At 32.6% G+C, this 17,647-nt stretch overlaps 2 protein-coding genes across 3 annotated transcripts; both read right to left on the bottom strand.

The window, feature by feature from the left end:
* Positions 1–2,055: 2,055 nt before the first annotated feature.
* On the bottom strand, positions 2,056–3,010 carry LOC140883353 (PRA1 family protein B3-like). The gene has a single exon (XM_073289786.1). It carries the CDS (start codon positions 2,920–2,922, stop codon positions 2,296–2,298), a length of 627 nt encoding a protein of 208 aa, XP_073145887.1. The 5' UTR covers positions 2,923–3,010; the 3' UTR covers positions 2,056–2,295.
* Positions 3,011–4,222: 1,212 nt separating this feature from the next.
* LOC140883671 (uncharacterized) lies at positions 4,223–9,681 on the bottom strand. Of its 2 annotated transcripts, none has more exons than XM_073290229.1 (11): positions 9,482–9,681; positions 8,668–8,833; positions 8,382–8,566; positions 7,417–8,127; positions 7,230–7,307; positions 6,123–6,438; positions 5,848–6,047; positions 5,442–5,518; positions 5,016–5,123; positions 4,602–4,788; positions 4,223–4,491 (listed from the first exon to the last, which is right to left on the bottom strand). In XM_073290229.1, exons 2-11 carry the CDS (start codon positions 8,831–8,833, stop codon positions 4,402–4,404), a joined length of 2,118 nt encoding a protein of 705 aa, XP_073146330.1. In that variant the 5' UTR covers positions 9,482–9,681; the 3' UTR covers positions 4,223–4,401. The 2 variants fall into 2 exon arrangements, with proteins under 2 accessions (XP_073146330.1, XP_073146331.1); XM_073290230.1 differs by having other exon boundaries at positions 9,446–9,681.
* Between the last annotated feature and the right edge of the window lie 7,966 nt (positions 9,682–17,647).

A 17,647-nucleotide genomic window follows, 5' to 3' on the forward strand; every position in this document is an offset into this window, starting at 1 on the left:
TGCAGGTCCAATAATTCCGTCCCTAGCTTCACTATTCTATCAAAAATCATAGCTCATTCAAAAACTAAAATAACATTAATCATAACTGTGCAGCAGAAATATTTTTGAACAAGATCAGAATCCAACAGTCAGGTTTCAAGTGTCATGCGCCACACAATTGAACACCAGAAAATTGTTCGAGGAACCCAAAGTTTCAGGTCAGAATAATAATGTTGAAATTGAAACAAGTATATCCCTCATGGCCACCAGATAAAAATATACAGAACTACAACCAGGAAATCATTGCCAACATAATCAGCAACTCTTCTTCAAGAAACACAAAACGAAAAATGGCATTTTCATATCTTTTACTAGCACCTGTGGCCGTAACTACATTCATTGTACAGAAATACAACCAGCCCCAGATCACTCCCAATAACAGAGCAAAGAACCAGTGGTTAAAAAATACGACACAAAACGATTTGAAAGAGTAATTAAGTGAAATTGACCTTTAAATTTTCTTGCCATGGCCTCTTTCTCATCTCAACAAGAAATCCTATTTTTACCGAACATGGCAAACTGCATCCACGTTAATTCATTACATATGGATGATGAACAACACAGATGCGTGTCTTTCAATCAGGATTGCATTTAATCCATAATGATACTAGATTGTACGCCTTTTCAGAAAAACACAATTTTTAGATTTGCTGATTTAATGGTGTAGCTCAGCCATATACAGCTTTTGTAGCTCAGCTCTGGTTAGATTTAACTTTTAAGGCAATAAAGAACTTTAAAATGTCTCGTAACATATATAGTGTTGGAAAAATCGGTCGATGGGTTAATACCTTCAAATCAAAGGTAATACCTTGCTTCGACAAATTTAACGGGCAAATACTCTCCCAAGTACAACAATCTCATATTGCTCACAAGTTGCATGGTTAGGAGCAAGGCTTCTAAACACACCTCCCATATTATGCCATAGCAGTTGAAGAGAGGTAAAATTTTTACTACCATGGACACAAAGAAAAGTCAAAACAAAGTAGCAAACATATTAGTGCAACTTATTTCTCCCACAATATTTGAAAATTGGATTTTAATGGTCAACAATCTTACTATTAGGAATCACATTATTTGACCAATATCCTGTTGTGTGGACAAACAATTTTCTTATCTCATCGCATTTTTCAGTACCTCATGGCCAGTAGCCTCATTTATCTACTTGGAGTCATTTTGTTTCTCACTTCCGTGAGAACTTCTAATCCATGATGGTTTTCACCTATTAAGAGGCATAGTTTTCTCGTTTGTATTATCCAGTAGCCTGTGAGTTACACTAGGAATCAATCGCTTTGCAATATCACGATTTCCAGCATGCATCTCATAGTTTATTGCCACGAATACCATATATATCAAAATATCTCGAAATTAATTTTCTCCATAAAATATCTTTTTATGCATATACCTTCCACACCTCAAAACGTGAACATTTCATAAAAAAAATGATATACTATACGAGCTGAAAAATAGCTCACATACACGTTACACAAAAGGAAAACAATTCAATTAAATGGCTAAAAATTTTCCGATGTAATGAACATATACTAAAACTGAACTGAAAGATACTAATTTGGCTACACCAAGCAAAAAATTAAAGGCCATTAGTCCACATACAGTCTTGCTTAAAAAAATCCGCTATTATACTTCTAGATATATAACGATAAGAAATTTCCATGCAGTTTGCCTCTTAACATTAGTCCATACGATCAACAAGTACATGAAATCGGATCATTTCAAAAATTCTCTCCACATGCTGTAATTCTAATATATTGAGACTTAACTCCGCATGCCATTTTCATTGAAATATAAAATATTTTCTGAAAATCCCAACATTCAGCGCACACATCATAATTCATATAGAAGTATAAGGTTCAGACCAGTTTATACGTGAAGCAAGGTCGAATATTTTGTGAAAATCCCAACATTCAGCACAGGAAACTGAACAGTTCAATACGCCAGTAATAAAACAATCGAGAGCATGGATGTACTTAATTTAATGATTAATAATGATGAAGCAAATTCTGCACAAACATCTCAAACAATTGTTATTCAGGAATAGGCGATGGTAGCACTATGTCAATCAAGGGATTCGAGTTAACCTGTAATACAGGTTTTAAATCCAATGTTTAATCAGAAAGAAATTTTACCCAAAAATCACGTGCTTAGAATATGGTACAATACGATCCAAGGAAAATAAACGCTAGACTAATCACTGAATACGAAACTCGACTAATTTCGTACCTAGAAATCTGATCCAAATTACACGCGGGAGGCAACAGTGGGAGCCACAGCCGCAGCGGCATTGGCGGCACCGCCAATAAACGAAAGGAAACCGGTCTGCAGTGGTTCCTGATCATCCAGGAACAAATCCTCCGGCATTCGAAACGCACCGTGCGCGCAAACAACAGCTAGGCCGACAAGCAAAGCGGAAATCAGCAGCGATCCAACGCTAGTGAGGAACACCACAATAATCGTAGACACCACGAGGATCCCCAATATCTCTCGATCCGAGAACGCGCGACCCGCGATGACGAGCGGCTGATCCGAAGAGCGGAAGGCGTAGAGAAACAGCCACGCGGCGAGAAGGGATAACAGGACAAGGAGGGAGAAAGGATGGGAGATGAGAGAGAATGCGAGTGAGAGAGCGAGGAGCGAGAGGTAATTGATGCGGAAATAGGAGTAGTTCTTGCGAATCCGAGAGGCGGCGTCGGAAAGTGAATCGGGGCGGGAGAAGGAAGAGCGGTCTACGAGTTCCAACCATGGACGGCGCTGGGAGAGCGCGTGGCGGAGGGAAGACGACAGCCTGGAGATGAATGAGCGGAAAGCGGTGGAAGAGATAGGTGGTTGGGAACCCGACGAGATCGGGAGCGGCGGCGGAGCGGCCATTTTCTAACGTCACAATGTGTTGAGAGAGAAACGGACGCTCTATGAAAACAGAAAACGGGTAGAAAATTAATAAATTTATTTGATTGTGAGATAGCAATCGTTCACAAAATATATGACACCAGCAACCCTAATGGATTAATGGGGAGTATTTTTCTTATTATTTCAACATTATTAAATAATGTGAGTTTCTTATATTTTTATAAAAATTGATATGTGTAAATATCATTCTAAGGGTTAGCATTTGACCATATAAGAAGAAGTATTCCAGATGTTACATAAAATAATCATCCTCATATATACACTTAAAAAGAAAATTTTTATCTCTCATTTATTGGCGATCCTATTTGTGATTTTGATATTTTATTGATGTTCAATATTTTTATTTGTGGCATGATTGTGTATATCTGAAGACTGAAATATCAAGCTGATTAATTATATAGATAGATTTATTTCATCTTCTCTTGAAAATAATCAATCATCATTTATAAGATAATTCAGTTGTTTCAAAATCATAAACCTCTTGAAAATAATCAATCATCATTTATAAGATAATTCAGTTGTTTCAAAATCATAAACGAGAATTTTCTGGAGTTGCGAAATATGGTTGTTACAAACTTAACATCTTATCAAATGAATTATGTCAATGGTAAAAAGAGAATGATTATAAATTGTGCCGAATTAATTTTATAAAATATTATAGTAAAATGTTTTTTTCCCTAACAAGAAACTTGTTTTCTCTCAAATACACTTCATAAAGGGATTATTCTATGCTAATTTCTCCTCCCATGATGTGGTCAAATATCAACCATTGGATTATCAAGACATATGTCAATTTGAATAAAAATATATGGGTTCCACGTGATCTAATAGTATTGAAATAAAAAAAAAAAAAAAAACTTTCGGTGTAGCATAAACTAAGCCTTCCATAAACCCTCGAGCTTAAATATATACATCCTAGTCCTAACCATAAAATACTTATATACCATTAACTGAACAAATAATACGTCATGTTGAAACTGTTGTATTATATTTCTAAGGGTTTTTAAAAATATAATACTTTAATTTTAAATTGAATATAGTTGAATAAGATTTCTGGTACTGAAAAAATTACGAGAAAAATAGTAGTTCTAAAAACGATAACAAAATAAGATAATATGATTTAATTTCCGAATATAAAAGTCACTTCTACCCCGCAAATGAGAAACACAAAGGAGAAAGCTTTCATACCTAAATTCATAACTACTCATTTCAAATTAGCCGCCATGAGTACACTTACCTAGTCTACCTTGTAAAAAGGTGATAGCACCAAAATCACTTCACAATGTCATTTCCCGTTTATCATGAATTCTTTACATCAGAAACATTAACGGCTTCCTCGACCTTGTGATAAGCACATCTACGGTTACATTCGCAATTGTTTGCAGTAACATGAAAATGAAGTTTTTCCAGATACACAGATAATGTGTGTGTCTTCTGTAATCACAAGACAAAAGCAGAGAAGAAGCTTCTTTTACCAAGTGCTCTCAGTCTAGTAGCTTGCCAGCCACGGCCCTCCTCGTAACATTCGACCTGCCGAAAGGTTTAAAGAAATCATTACTATTATCATCCAAGTTCTTAGTACAAATTAGTTGAAATGGTATCAAGGGATCTATTCGAGGTTCTTGGACATGAGCACATACCGAATCCAGGACTTCCCCACAACCATCTACCCCACCAATTACAAATATTTTTCCTCCAAGCACAACGGAGCCAAAATTTCCTCTGGATTTCTTCATAGGTTCCGCTGTCATCCACGAACCAAGACGTGGATCGAAAACCTCAACGGTGGCCACCATTCCAGTTCCATCATACCCGCCCAAAGCATACCTGCAAGATTTAGTATCATTGCTTGGGTATGAAAACTCGTTGGGATATTCATATAAGCCAATTTAAAGTTTGAGGGTTGGCCTTTGGATAAAAGATCCACAATTCCACACAAATGCATTATTATTAAATATAGACACACTTGACACATCAATAAAGAAAATGGAATATGTGTGTGTGTGTGTGTGTGTATCCCACAGAAGAAGACTTGGGCCAGAAACAGAACTTACAGTTTTTCATTAAGTGCAACCAAAGAATGGCATCCTCTAATTGCACTCATAGACCCTAGGCGAGTCCATGATGGTGAACGCTCTCTCGGATCAAATCTTTCAAGGGACCTGCCAAGAATAGTAACCGAGAAAAAATAGGTCAAATGGCATGACAATAAAAGAGATGCTATCCAGAATCAATTTATAATGAAAAAGATTCAAAGGATATGAACACTTAAAAGTTCTGAACATAAAATTATAGAGCACATTATAACCTTAACTCTACCCAGGGAGCCTAACGTCAATCTCTGGAACTAAAATATTTTCTAGAAAAAAATTGTTGTTTGGTGTCACGTTAGTAAGAAGAAATCGGTGAATGTATTGTAAAATACTGTATACCACTCGTAAAATAACGAAAAAAGAAGACCATACTGTAAATCTTCCCACCTCAAGTAATATGTTCCATCGAAGCCACCAGTTACGTAAAGCGCTTCGTTCATAGCTACAGCTCCTGGGGAAACTCGCTGCATGGGTAGAAGGAAAAAATTGTTTTAAGTATTAAACAGGAATAAGATCAATATGGTAACCACTCGACATTATCCAAACTTCATAAGCACATAAAATACTAATCCCACCTGATAAATTTTTTTACAAAAAGCATGGTTAATAAGATAATTAACTTGGTATTTCATGCACATTTGCCAGTAATACTGAATCCACATTGGACTCTTGCATACTCTATTCTGGGTATGGAACAGAAAGATACAGCAGCATCCACCGCAAGGAATGAATCTTTTTGTTTATTGTTTGAAATATGTACTGAATATACAACAGTATAGAATGCTCAACTCACCCGTTCATGCATATGAGTAACAAGGATCCATCTTCCGGCGTCCAAATCCAATTCTTCCACCTCTGAGAAACATTTGGTCCCATCTCCACCGCCAATAGAAAAAATCTTTTTGGCCAAAGATGCCCCTGCCGAGCTTCCCTTTCTTCGATTTAAAGAAGGCCGTTGTATAAATTGACCATTTGTTGGATTGTATGATTGAACTGCCAACACTCGTTCATATTTAGCAGAAAGAGAGACGATTAATATAAATAAAGATAGTACTTGGACAATTATACCTGTGTCATACCATACACCACCGTGTACACCGCCAAACATATAGATCTCTCCATTTAATTTTGCTGCAGAGGCATATGATCGCACAGTTGTCATTGAGAAAAGTGATTTGACCAAGTCCTGAGAAGGGCAATACGAACTCAAATCTGGAAGCCAGGAGCATCCATCAAATCCTCCAACTATGAATACCAACTCATCCACTCTGGACTTCACACTTTTGCACCCTTCAATCGCACAGTAATTTCTTCTTAAAGGTGGCCCAGATTCCAACATATTACAACGCTCCTTCAAATGGAGAATTTCCATTTTTGAATTGTCCTATACAGAGGAAAAAAACTTTCACCAAAACAGTGAAAAAAAACCATGAAGACCAAGCTCTATGACCCCAAAACCACTGTTTCACTCACGGACTACACTTTTGACAACCCTTTAAAAATCTGATCATGAGATGCTCCACAAAATGCCAGGCTACAATCAAAATAAAAGGTACACGGGTAAATAGTGATCGAAATACAACATGATTCATCCACTCCGAATCCAAATGCTGGCAACATATGCAAAATTTTTTAGGGCCGATGATTTATATTTATGATATGGCTGGGAGTATGATACCACTAACCGTACTAATGGAATAAAACCCCAATCACGCTAAGACAAGGTCGCGAGATCGCTTAAAGCTAGCACCATTGCATCACAAACTCAAATAAAACACTGGTGACGTAAACATCCTGAAAAATTTCTTTAAGCGTCATAATTATATTACTAATTACAAAACTGTGACGAAGTACTAGTACATTGCCACAGGATTAAGACTTTGATATAGCCAAGAAGATTTCAATAAAAGAATGCATGCACTTTCCCAGACATCCTCCTTCCGATAAAAGGCATTATTCTATCTGTTTACAAAATTTGAGCTTCGATACTTTCCAAAACTTAACATATAAACGTTAGTGTATTGGCTTCTATATAAAAAGTATTATCAGTCATATCGCAAATATTATTGCCAGAAAAACAAGTGAGTGAGAATGTTAAGCTCAGAAATATGCAATGTATTCAATTACAGGAGCCTTGACTACAAACAGAGTAGCACCATTGGTAAGCAAGCATACCAGCTCCTGCTCCAAGGAATTGATTTGTTGGCTCTGTTTCAACTGTGACACTTTTAATTCTTTAACTTCTTCAAGCAACTTCAAATGTAAGCAAAAGTGTAAAATGGAAAAAGGAAATTAGAAAATGATTCAGAACAAGCAGTGCATGAATGAATGCATAAATAAGAAGATACTAAGCTCAAGGTACCTTCAAGACCTCCGAGTGATAGTTAGAATGCTCCATATCCCTAACCAGCCCATCTGATGATGTGTTCTTGTTTTCTCCCCAGTCCTTCGAGAAAGATGAACCACATTTCAAGTTCGGCACATCTACACAAGCTTCAAATCTTTTAACCCCGTCCTCAATGGATATGTGCTCTTCCCATGTGTAGTGGGGTGATGAAGCACATTCTACATTAGGTCCACCCAAATAATCTTCTGACCCTTTCAAATCATCGTGCATGACTGGCGCTCCACCGTTCTCTATACCACGTGGTTGACAATTCTCTTGCGCAACAGAAGCAGTTTTGTTCAAGAGGACTGAGGCATAAGAATGCTGGTGGCTTTGCTTCAGGTTTATTTCAGCCGTTGAGCTGGAACAATGCCATGAATTTTGCTCTAAAAGGAACTGGTCAGGGCATGCAGATGACTCTTCTAATTCAAGGTCTTGAGCTTCGACTGCCTCATGCCCGTCGTCAGACGGCAAAACAGCAAACATGTTGTTTGGTCGAGCAACAAATGGTTGACGGCGTATATTCTCCGCCAAAGGTGCAGCGGAGAATAGCTTCATCAATCTGCTAGCTTGACTTCCATCAAGCTCAAACCAAAACAGATTTTCTTCGTAGTAGTTCTTCGCGATCACCGGCTTGAACTCTTCTTCACGCAACGGCCGGCATTTTCTAAGTACTCGTACTCGCACCTAAAGAGAAAAAAAAACAATGCAATGAGTATACTGACCTATATAAAATTGTTTATGCCATATGAACCACACAATAGAATGAGCATGAACCATGTTGGAACTCATTTGTCAATAGGTATCAATAACAAGAGCATCCATCCAACCTCATACCCCCAAAATTCACACAGGAACGAACCATAAAACCATTTAAATCATTTCTGAGGCAAAATATAATCTACAAAAGTACAAAAAGAAGGGAGCTTTGTTTTGCACACCTGTGCACCATATGGCGTGAGCTCAGCATCTTCACTGTCCATCCATGCATGTCGATCTATATACATCTGCCCTGGGGAAACTGCCTCGAAGACACCATGAAGTGTTCGATCGCTGTAATTGAACAAGAACAGAGGTAAACCAGGAATGATGTTCTTTACATAGGAGAAATGAGTGTCCGGCAATCCTGTTGAAACATTTGTACAGAAATTATAACAGGTGAATTTCAAACTGGGGGGGGTTAAAAAAAACTGAACTACAGGCATGCATTCCAGGCCGCAAACTCACCAAACAAAAGCTTGTGCAAGCATTCCTGTATCGTTCGATGCTTGCATCCAAATATCACGGCAGCTAGTTCCTTTTTTACTACATTTCTAGCAGATGCACTACAGTTCACTGTGAAGCCAGATTTCTCCTTCACGGGAAAATTTTTATTTTTTTTCCCAGCTCCCATCTACAATAAGTAGGAAATACACACAAAAAAAATGATAAACATCAGCTTTACGGCAGAGTAACAACAACATAAGAAGTAACATATAACATTTACGCCTTTAAAAAAAAGAACATATACATTTACGCAGAGAAAACATCTTCAAGCATAAGAGAAAGACAAAAAACAAAAAAAACACACACACACAAACAAACTCACTCAGAAACTCACTAAATCCACGTTATCAATGCTCCTTCACCACAGAACACGGCTTAAGCTCTAAAGTGAAAGGGAGGCCGATCAAATAATCTACGATGCAACAAGATACTGAAATTGGAAAGGGGGGAAAAATCCTTTCAACGGAGCAAAATGACAACGAACAAAACCATCTAATACAGCACAACACAAACAAAAAATTCTTTAAAGCACTTGTTTCAAGTGAAACAACCCTCCTGTTCCAGGGACACAAGTAAAAATTAACTTTCCGAAAATAAAAAACACGCTGATGCGAGTGTAAATTCGTACGACCAGCAACTAAACGAAAAGAACAAAACCTTTTCCGCTTCCGCAAAACGAACGCAACAAAATTCTCAGCACATTTTAATAACGATAAACAAGAATCGCCAAAACAAATACCGGAAAATGGAAAACGAAAATGAGAGATTCCTCGACCTTTCGCCGCTCGGCAGTTCCGGCACCTCAACTTTCGTCAGAAAAAAACACGAACAAAAAGCTCCACCGACAGAATTCCTTGTCACTGCGTTTACGTATATTTGCGGGATAACAAGAGAGAAAATCGATGGAAGGTTTCAGAAATTACCGATGATCTCGCCTGCATTACTGTTCTGCCTTTTGCTTAAAATGTTGCAGAAATTTTGAAAAGATGGTGAAATGAAATGACTCAAAATGACAAGGGAATGGGTGTAAAATAATAGCGCTGAATCAAATGACTAAATTGCCCCTGACATACAGAAATACATCGAGTAGTCTACTACCTAGAGGCTACAATATACTGTGGTTTTTTTTCTTATTTTTAAAATTTTATATTTAAATAATAATAATCAGACTGAAAATGTTTTGACAGCAAACAAAAAGTGGAGAACTGCTTTAGAATATTAAGAGTCACGTTCTTTTTGTTAAAAAAAATTTACCATATATAAATCTGTGTCTAAATACGTTACAAGTTAATATGTAAAACAAAAAAATTATTTCTACATACTACGATTAATATGTATCTCAATATGTTATATTTTGATATATAAAACAAAAAACATATTTGTACATATGATGATTAACGCAGATCTCAATATACTAATATATCTGAGTAAATACAAACCATAAATTATCAAAGTATTATCTTTTGATATGTTATATCAGTATTTATTATTAAAATCTCTATTATATTTTGATATGTCTTAATATACTATTATTGTGATTTTGTCTTTTTAAAAAAAATTAGTGGATTTATGATGTATTTGATGTACATTGTATTTAAATAATAATAATCAGACTGAAAAGATTTCGAAAAAAAAAACAAAAAGAGGAGAACTCATGCTTCAGACTGCTAACAGCCACGTTCTCTTTGTTAAAAAAATTCGCCACGTATAAACGTGTGTCTAAATACGTTACACGTTAATATGTAAAACAATAAAAATTTTCTGCATACGACGAGCAATATTTGTCTCAATATGTTACATTTTGATATATAAAACAAAAAGTATATTATATGACGATTAATGCGTGTCTTAATTTACTAATATACTGGTAATTACAAACAATAAATTATCAAAATATTATCTTTTGATATGTTATATCAGTATTTATTATTAAAATCTCTATTATCTTTTGATATGTCTTAATATATTAATATTGTGGTTTTTTATTTTTTTAAAAAAAATTAGTAGATTTGTGATGTATTTGATGTACATTGTATTTAAATAATAATAATTAGACTGAAAACTTTCGAAAGCAAAACAAAAGGAGAAGAACTCAAGCTTTAGAATGCTAACAGTCACGTTCTCTTTGTTAACAAAAAATTGTCACGTATAAATGCGTGTCTAAATAGGTTACACGTTAATATGTAAAACAACAAAATTATTTCTGCATACGACGATTAATGCTTGTCTCAATATGTTACATTTTTATATATAAAACAAAAAATATATTTGTGCATATGACGATCAACGCATGTCTCAATTTACTAATATATACGGGTAAATACAAACGATAAATTATCAAATTTTTATCTTTTGATATGTTACAACAATATTTATTACTTTAATCTCTATTACCTTTTGATATGTCTCAATATACTAATATTGTGTTTTTTTTTTCTTTTTTAAAAAATTTTAGTGGATTTGTGATGTATTTGATGTACATTGTATTTAAATAATAATAATCGGACTGAAAAAGTTCCGAGGGCAAAACAAAAAGAGGAGAACTGCTTTGTTCTCTTTATTAAAAAAAATTTTGCCACGTATAAACGCGTGTTTAAATATGTTACACGTTATTATATATATAAAACAAAAAAATTGTTCTTGCATATAACGATCAATGTGTGTCTCGATATTTTATATTTTGATATATAAAACAAAAATATATTTGTGCATATGACGATCAACGCGTGTCTCAATATACTAATATATACTGATAAATACAAACGATAAATTATCAAAGTATTATCTTTTGATATGTTACATCAGTATTATTTATTTAAATCTCTATTATTTTTTGATATGTCTTAATATACTAATATTGTGGTTTTTTTTTATTTTAGTGGATTTGTGATGTATTTAATGTGCATTATATTTAAATAATAATAATCAGACTGAAAAGGTTTCGAGAGCAAAACAAAAAGATCGGAGAACTCATGCTTTAGAATTCTAACAACCACGTTCTCTTTGTTAAAAAAAAATCACCACGTATAAACGCGTGTTTAAATACGTTACACGTTAATATGTAAAACAAAAAAATTGTTTATACATACGACGATCAATGCGTGTCTCAATATGTTATATTTTGATATATAAAACCAAAGATATATTTGTGCATATGACGATCAACGTGTGTCTCAATATACTAATATATACTAATAAATACAAATGATAAATTATCAATGTATTATCTTTTGATATGTTACATTAGTATTTATTATTTAAATCTCTATTATCTTTTGAGATGTCTCGGTATACTAATATTGTGGTTTTTCATTTTTTAAAATTTTTAATGCATTTCTGATATATTTGATTTATATTGTATTTAAATAATAATAATCAGATTGAAAAGGTTTCGAGAGCAAAACAAAAAGATGAGAACTCATGCTTTAAATGCTAACAGCCACGTTCTCTTTGTTAAAAAAATCGTCGCGTATAATCGCGTGTCTAAATACGTTACACGTTAATATGTAAAAAAAAAAAAAAAGGCATATGACGATCAATGTGTGTCTCAATATGTTATATTTTGATGTATAAAACAAAAAATATATTTGTAATATGACGATCAACGTGTATCTCAATAAACTAATATATATTGGTAAATACAATAAATTATCAAAGTACTATCTTTTGATATGTCACAATATACTAATATTGTGGTTTTTTCTTATTTTTCTTAAGTTTTAGTGGATTTGTGATGTATTTGATATACATTGTATTTAAATAATAATAATAATAATCATCATCATCATCAGATTGAAAAGGTTTCGAGATCAAAACAAAAAGAGAAAAACTGCTTTAGAATGCTAACCGAAATGTTCTATTTGTTAAAGAAAAATCGTCACGTATAAAACGCGTATTTAAATACGTTACATATTAATATGTAAAACAAAAAATTTATTTCTGCTGATTACGATCAACGAGTGTCTCAATATACTAATATATAATGATAAATACAAATGATAAACTATCGAAGTATTATCTTTTGATATGTTACATCAGTATTTATTATTTAAATCTCTATTATCTTTTGATATGTCTTAATATACTAATATTGTGGTTTTTTTATTTTAGTGGATTTGTGATGTATTTAATGTACATTATATTTAAATAATAATAATAATCAGACTGAAAAGGTTTCGAGAGCAAAACAAAAAGAGGAGAACTCATGCTTTAGAATTCTAACAACCACGTTCTATTTGTTAAAAAAATCGCCACATATAAACGCGTGTCTAAATATGTTACACGTTAATATGTAAAACAAAAAAATTATTTCTACATACGACGATCAATGCGTGTCTCAATATGTTATATTTTGATATATAAAACCAAAGATATATTTGTGCATATGACGATCAACGTGTGTCTCAATATACTAATATATACTAATAAATACAAATAATAAATTATCAAAGTATTATCTTTTGATACGTTGTAGTAGTATTTATTATTTAAATCTCTATTATCTTTTGAGATGTCTCAGTATACTAATATTGTGTTTTTTTCATTTTTTTTAATTTTTTAATGGGTTTCTGATATATTTGATGTACATTGTATTTAAATAGTAATAATAATAATCAAACTGAAAAGGTTTCGAGAGCAAAACAAAAAGATGAGAACTCATGCTTTAAATGCTAACAACCACGTTATCTTTGTTCAAAAAAAATTTCCACGTATAATCGCGTGTCTAAATACGTTACACGCTAATATGAAAAATAAAAAAAAATCTGCATATTTTGATGTATAAAACAAAAAAAATATTTGTAATATGACGATCAACTTGTATCTCAATAAACTAATATATATTGGTAAATACAATAAATTATCAAAGTACTATCTTTTGATATGTCACAATATACTAATATTGTGGTTTTTTCTTATTTTTCTTAAGTTTTAGTGGATTTGTGTTGTATTTGATATACATTGTATTTAAATAATAATAAAAATCAGGCTGAAAAGGTTTCGAGATCAAAACAAAAAGAGGAGAACTGCTTTAGAATGCTAACCGCAATGTTCTATTTGTTAAAGAAAAATCGTCACGTATAAACGCGTATTTAAATACGTTACATATTAATATGTAAAACAAAAAAATTGTTTCTGCTGATGACGATCAACGCGTGTCTCAATATACTAATATATAATGGTAAATACAAAGGATAAACTATCGAAGTATTATCTTTTGATGTGTTACACGAGCATCTATTATTTAAATCTCTATTGTCTTTTTATATGTCTCAATATACTAATTTTGTGGTTTTTTATTTTTATTTTTAAAAAAATATTTAGTGGATTTGGGATATATTTGAATATGACGATCAACGCGTGTCTCGATATACTAATATTAACAACCACGTTCTCTTTGTTAAAAAAAATTGTCACGTATAAACGCATGTCTAAATACGTTACACGTTAATATGAAAACAAAAAAAAATATTTCTGCATACAACGATCAATGCGTGTCTCAATATTTTATATTTTGATATATAAAACAAAAGATATATTTGTGCATATGACGATCAACGCGTGTCTCGATATACTAATATATACTGGTAAATACAAACGATAAATTTTCAAAGTATTATCTTTTGATATGTTACATCAATATTCATTATTTAAATCTCTATTATCTTTTGATATGTCTTAATATACTAATATTGTGGTTTTTTATTTTTTAAATTAAAAATAATAATTTAGTGGATTTGTGATGTATTTGATGTACATTGTATTTAAATACTAATAATTAGACTGAAAAGCTTTCGAGAGCAAAACAAAAAGAGTAGAACTCATGCCTTAGAATTCTAACGGCCACGTTTTCTTTGTTAAAAAAAAAAAATCGCCAGGAATAAATGCGTGTCCAAATATATTACACGTTAATATGTAAACAAAAAAATTGTTTCTCCATACGACGATCAATGTGTGTCTCAATATGTTATATTTTGATGTATAAAACAAAATATATATTAATGTCTATGACGATCAACGTGTATCTCAATATATTAATATATACTGGTAAATACAAATGATAATTAAACTATCAAAGTATTATCTTTTGATATGTTACTTCAATATTTATTATTTAAATCCATATTATCTTTTGATATGTCACAATATACTTATATTGTGGGTTTTTTTTATTTTTTTAATATTTAGTGGATTTGTGATGTATTTGATGTACATTGTATTTAAATAATAATAACCAGACTGAAAAAGTTTCGAGAGCAAAACAAAAAAGGAGAACAACTTTAGAATGCTAGCAGCCACACGTTCTCTTTGTTAAAAAAAATTGCCATGTATATAAACGTTTGTTTAAATACGTTACACGTTAATATATAAAACAAAAAAAATGTTTCTGCATATGACGATCAATGAGTGTCTCAATATTTTATATTTTTATATATAAAACAAAAAATATATTTGTGCATATGACGATCAATGTGTGTCTCAATATGCTACTATATATTGGAAAATACAACTGATAAATTATCAAAGTATTATCTTTTTATATGTTGCATCAGTATTTATTATTTAAATCCATATTATCTTTTGATATGTTACAATATACTAATTAATATTGTGGTTTTTTCTTTTTTTTTAAAAAAAAAGTTTTAGTGGATTTGTGATGTATTTGATGTATATTGTATTTAAATAATAATAATCAGACTGAAAAGGTTTCGAGAGAAAAACAAAAAAAGGAGAACTGCTGTTGAATCCGACATTTTGATGATAACAAACAACAACTCATTGTATAGGAATGTGCTGCCAATCTTTTGTATTTCAGGAATCTACTACAACTCCTACCGCAACCGTCTAAACCCTTCAAGTTGTCTACCAGAAGCTTGTCAACCGCCTTTGTCTCTCGACCGGTTGCAGTCACAAGCCTATCGACTGGTTATTCAAACCAGCAGAGGATAAATCTATCTACCGGTAGAATGCCAACTGCCTATCAAGATATCTCAAGACAAGTACTTGAGACAAGACGTTCATTGCAAGATCTTTTATCAAAAGCAGAACCGGCGTATCAGAAGATATGTTGACTCTTGCATCGAGACAACAGGTTGCACTAAAATGGCAAAAACGCAGAATGGCTACAGATAAAGCATTCGACCGTTTATACCAGTTTTGGACCCTGGAAGTTGTCTGCATTTAAAGAAGTGTACGATCTTCATGCAGAATCATCGATGCATTTATGAAGCATTAAATGTGCATTCAATGCAGCATCAGAACGTTCAAAATAAAGACGTTGGTGATTGACCTATATAAAGGGAAGATTGCTCAAGAAGTGACAAGAAGACAAGCAACACGAAAAATCTCAATCAACTCAATCACTTGAATACTATCAGAAGTCCTCATCTGATATACTGAAGCAATACTTGAGCACACTTACAAGATCATTCACTTGCTGCTCAAATAAACCCTCGCCTACAGTTTACATATCTGATCTTCAAGGATCATCCTAGGTTTTCCAAGCCTCTCGACCGCTCTGCAGTTTGAGAAGCTCAACCGGACTGTATTCATTATTGAAGAGACTTGAAGCTACTCTGAAAGCTTCCACCAGTCTGATAAGAACTGAGAATCTTATCTGTGTAAATCTAGGAGTTTCGGATTAGGCATTGGATAAGTCCTAAGTCTGAAGTGGGTGTATTGCAAGACGTTGTAATAACCAAAGTCTTCTAGTGAATTCCTTCCTAAGTGGAAGAAGGGGAGACGTAGAAGGATTAAGCCTTCGAACTTCCATAAATCGTGCCTTAGTCTTTACTGCATATTTATCTTATATATTGCTCATACATCGTGTTATAACTTGTCTTTGCATCACTAAAACCTCTGAACTATTTCCGCACTATTTAAGTTGTTCAAACCGTTTTAGAAGTTGAGAAAACAGATTAAGTGAACTAAACTTCACTTGATCATTTTGAAAAGAAAGAAAATAAGTTTCAGAGTGTATTCACCCCCCCCTCTACCCTCTGAACCGATCCCAACAACTGCTTTAGAATGCTAACAGCCACGTTCCCTTTGTTAAAAAAAATTCGACACGTATTAACATGTGTTTAAATACGGTACACGTGTAAAATAAAAAAATTGTTTTTGTATAAGACGGTTAATGCTTGTCTCAATATGTTATATTTTGAGATATAAAACAAAAAATATATTTATGCATATGACGATCAGAGCGTGTCTTCGTATACTAATATATACTGGTAAATTCAAACGATAAATTATCAAAGTATTATTTTTTTATATATTACATCATTATTTACTATTCAAATCCCTATTATCTTTTGATATTTCTGAATATACTAATATTGTTGTTTTTTTCTTATTTTTTTAAAAAAAATTTGGTGGATTTGTGATGTATTTGATGGTCATTGCATTTAAATAATAATATTAATAATCAGACTGAAAAGGTTTTAAGAGAAAAAAAATAGAACTCCTTTAGAATGCTAACTGTCACGTTCTCTTTGTTAAAAAAAAATCATCACATATAAACGCGTGTCTAAATACGTTACACGTTAATATGTAAAACAAAAAAAAAATTATGCATACGACGATCAATGCGTGTCTCAATATGTTATATTTTGATATATAAAACAAAAAATATTTTGTGCATATGAAGATCAACGCGTGTCTCAATATACTAATATATACTGATAAATACAAATTATAAATTATCAAAGTATTATATTTCGATAGTTAAATCAGTATTTATTATTTAAATCCATATTATCTTTTGATATGTCTCAATATAATAATATTTTGGTTTTTTTCTTATTTTTAAAAATTTAGTGGATTTGTGATGTATTTGATGTACATTTTATTTAAATAATAATAATCAGACTAAAAAAGTTTCGAGAGCAAAAAAAAAGAGGAGAACTGCTTTAGAATGTAAACAACCACGTTCTTTTTATTT

Source organism: Henckelia pumila, chromosome 2 (genome assembly GCF_033568475.1).
Source record: "Henckelia pumila isolate YLH828 chromosome 2, ASM3356847v2, whole genome shotgun sequence".
Classification (NCBI taxonomy): Eukaryota; Viridiplantae; Streptophyta; class Magnoliopsida; order Lamiales; family Gesneriaceae; genus Henckelia; species Henckelia pumila.

Bases quoted from the DNA above. Each gene is read 5' to 3' on its own strand.
- LOC140883353 (XM_073289786.1), bottom strand. From the start codon at position 2,922: ATGGCCGCTCCGCCGCCGCTCCCGATCTCGTCGGGTTCCCAACCACCT.
- LOC140883671 (XM_073290229.1), bottom strand. From the start codon at position 8,833: ATGGGAGCTGGGAAAAAAAATAAAAATTTTCCCGTGAAGGAGAAATCT. The intron at 6,048-6,122 runs GTATAATTGTCC...GAGTGTTGGCAG, and splicing joins TGGTGTATGGTATGACACAG to TTCAATCATACAATCCAACA. The intron at 5,124-5,441 runs GTGGGAAGATTT...TATTCTTGGCAG, and splicing joins GATGGAACATATTACTTGAG to GTCCCTTGAAAGATTTGATC.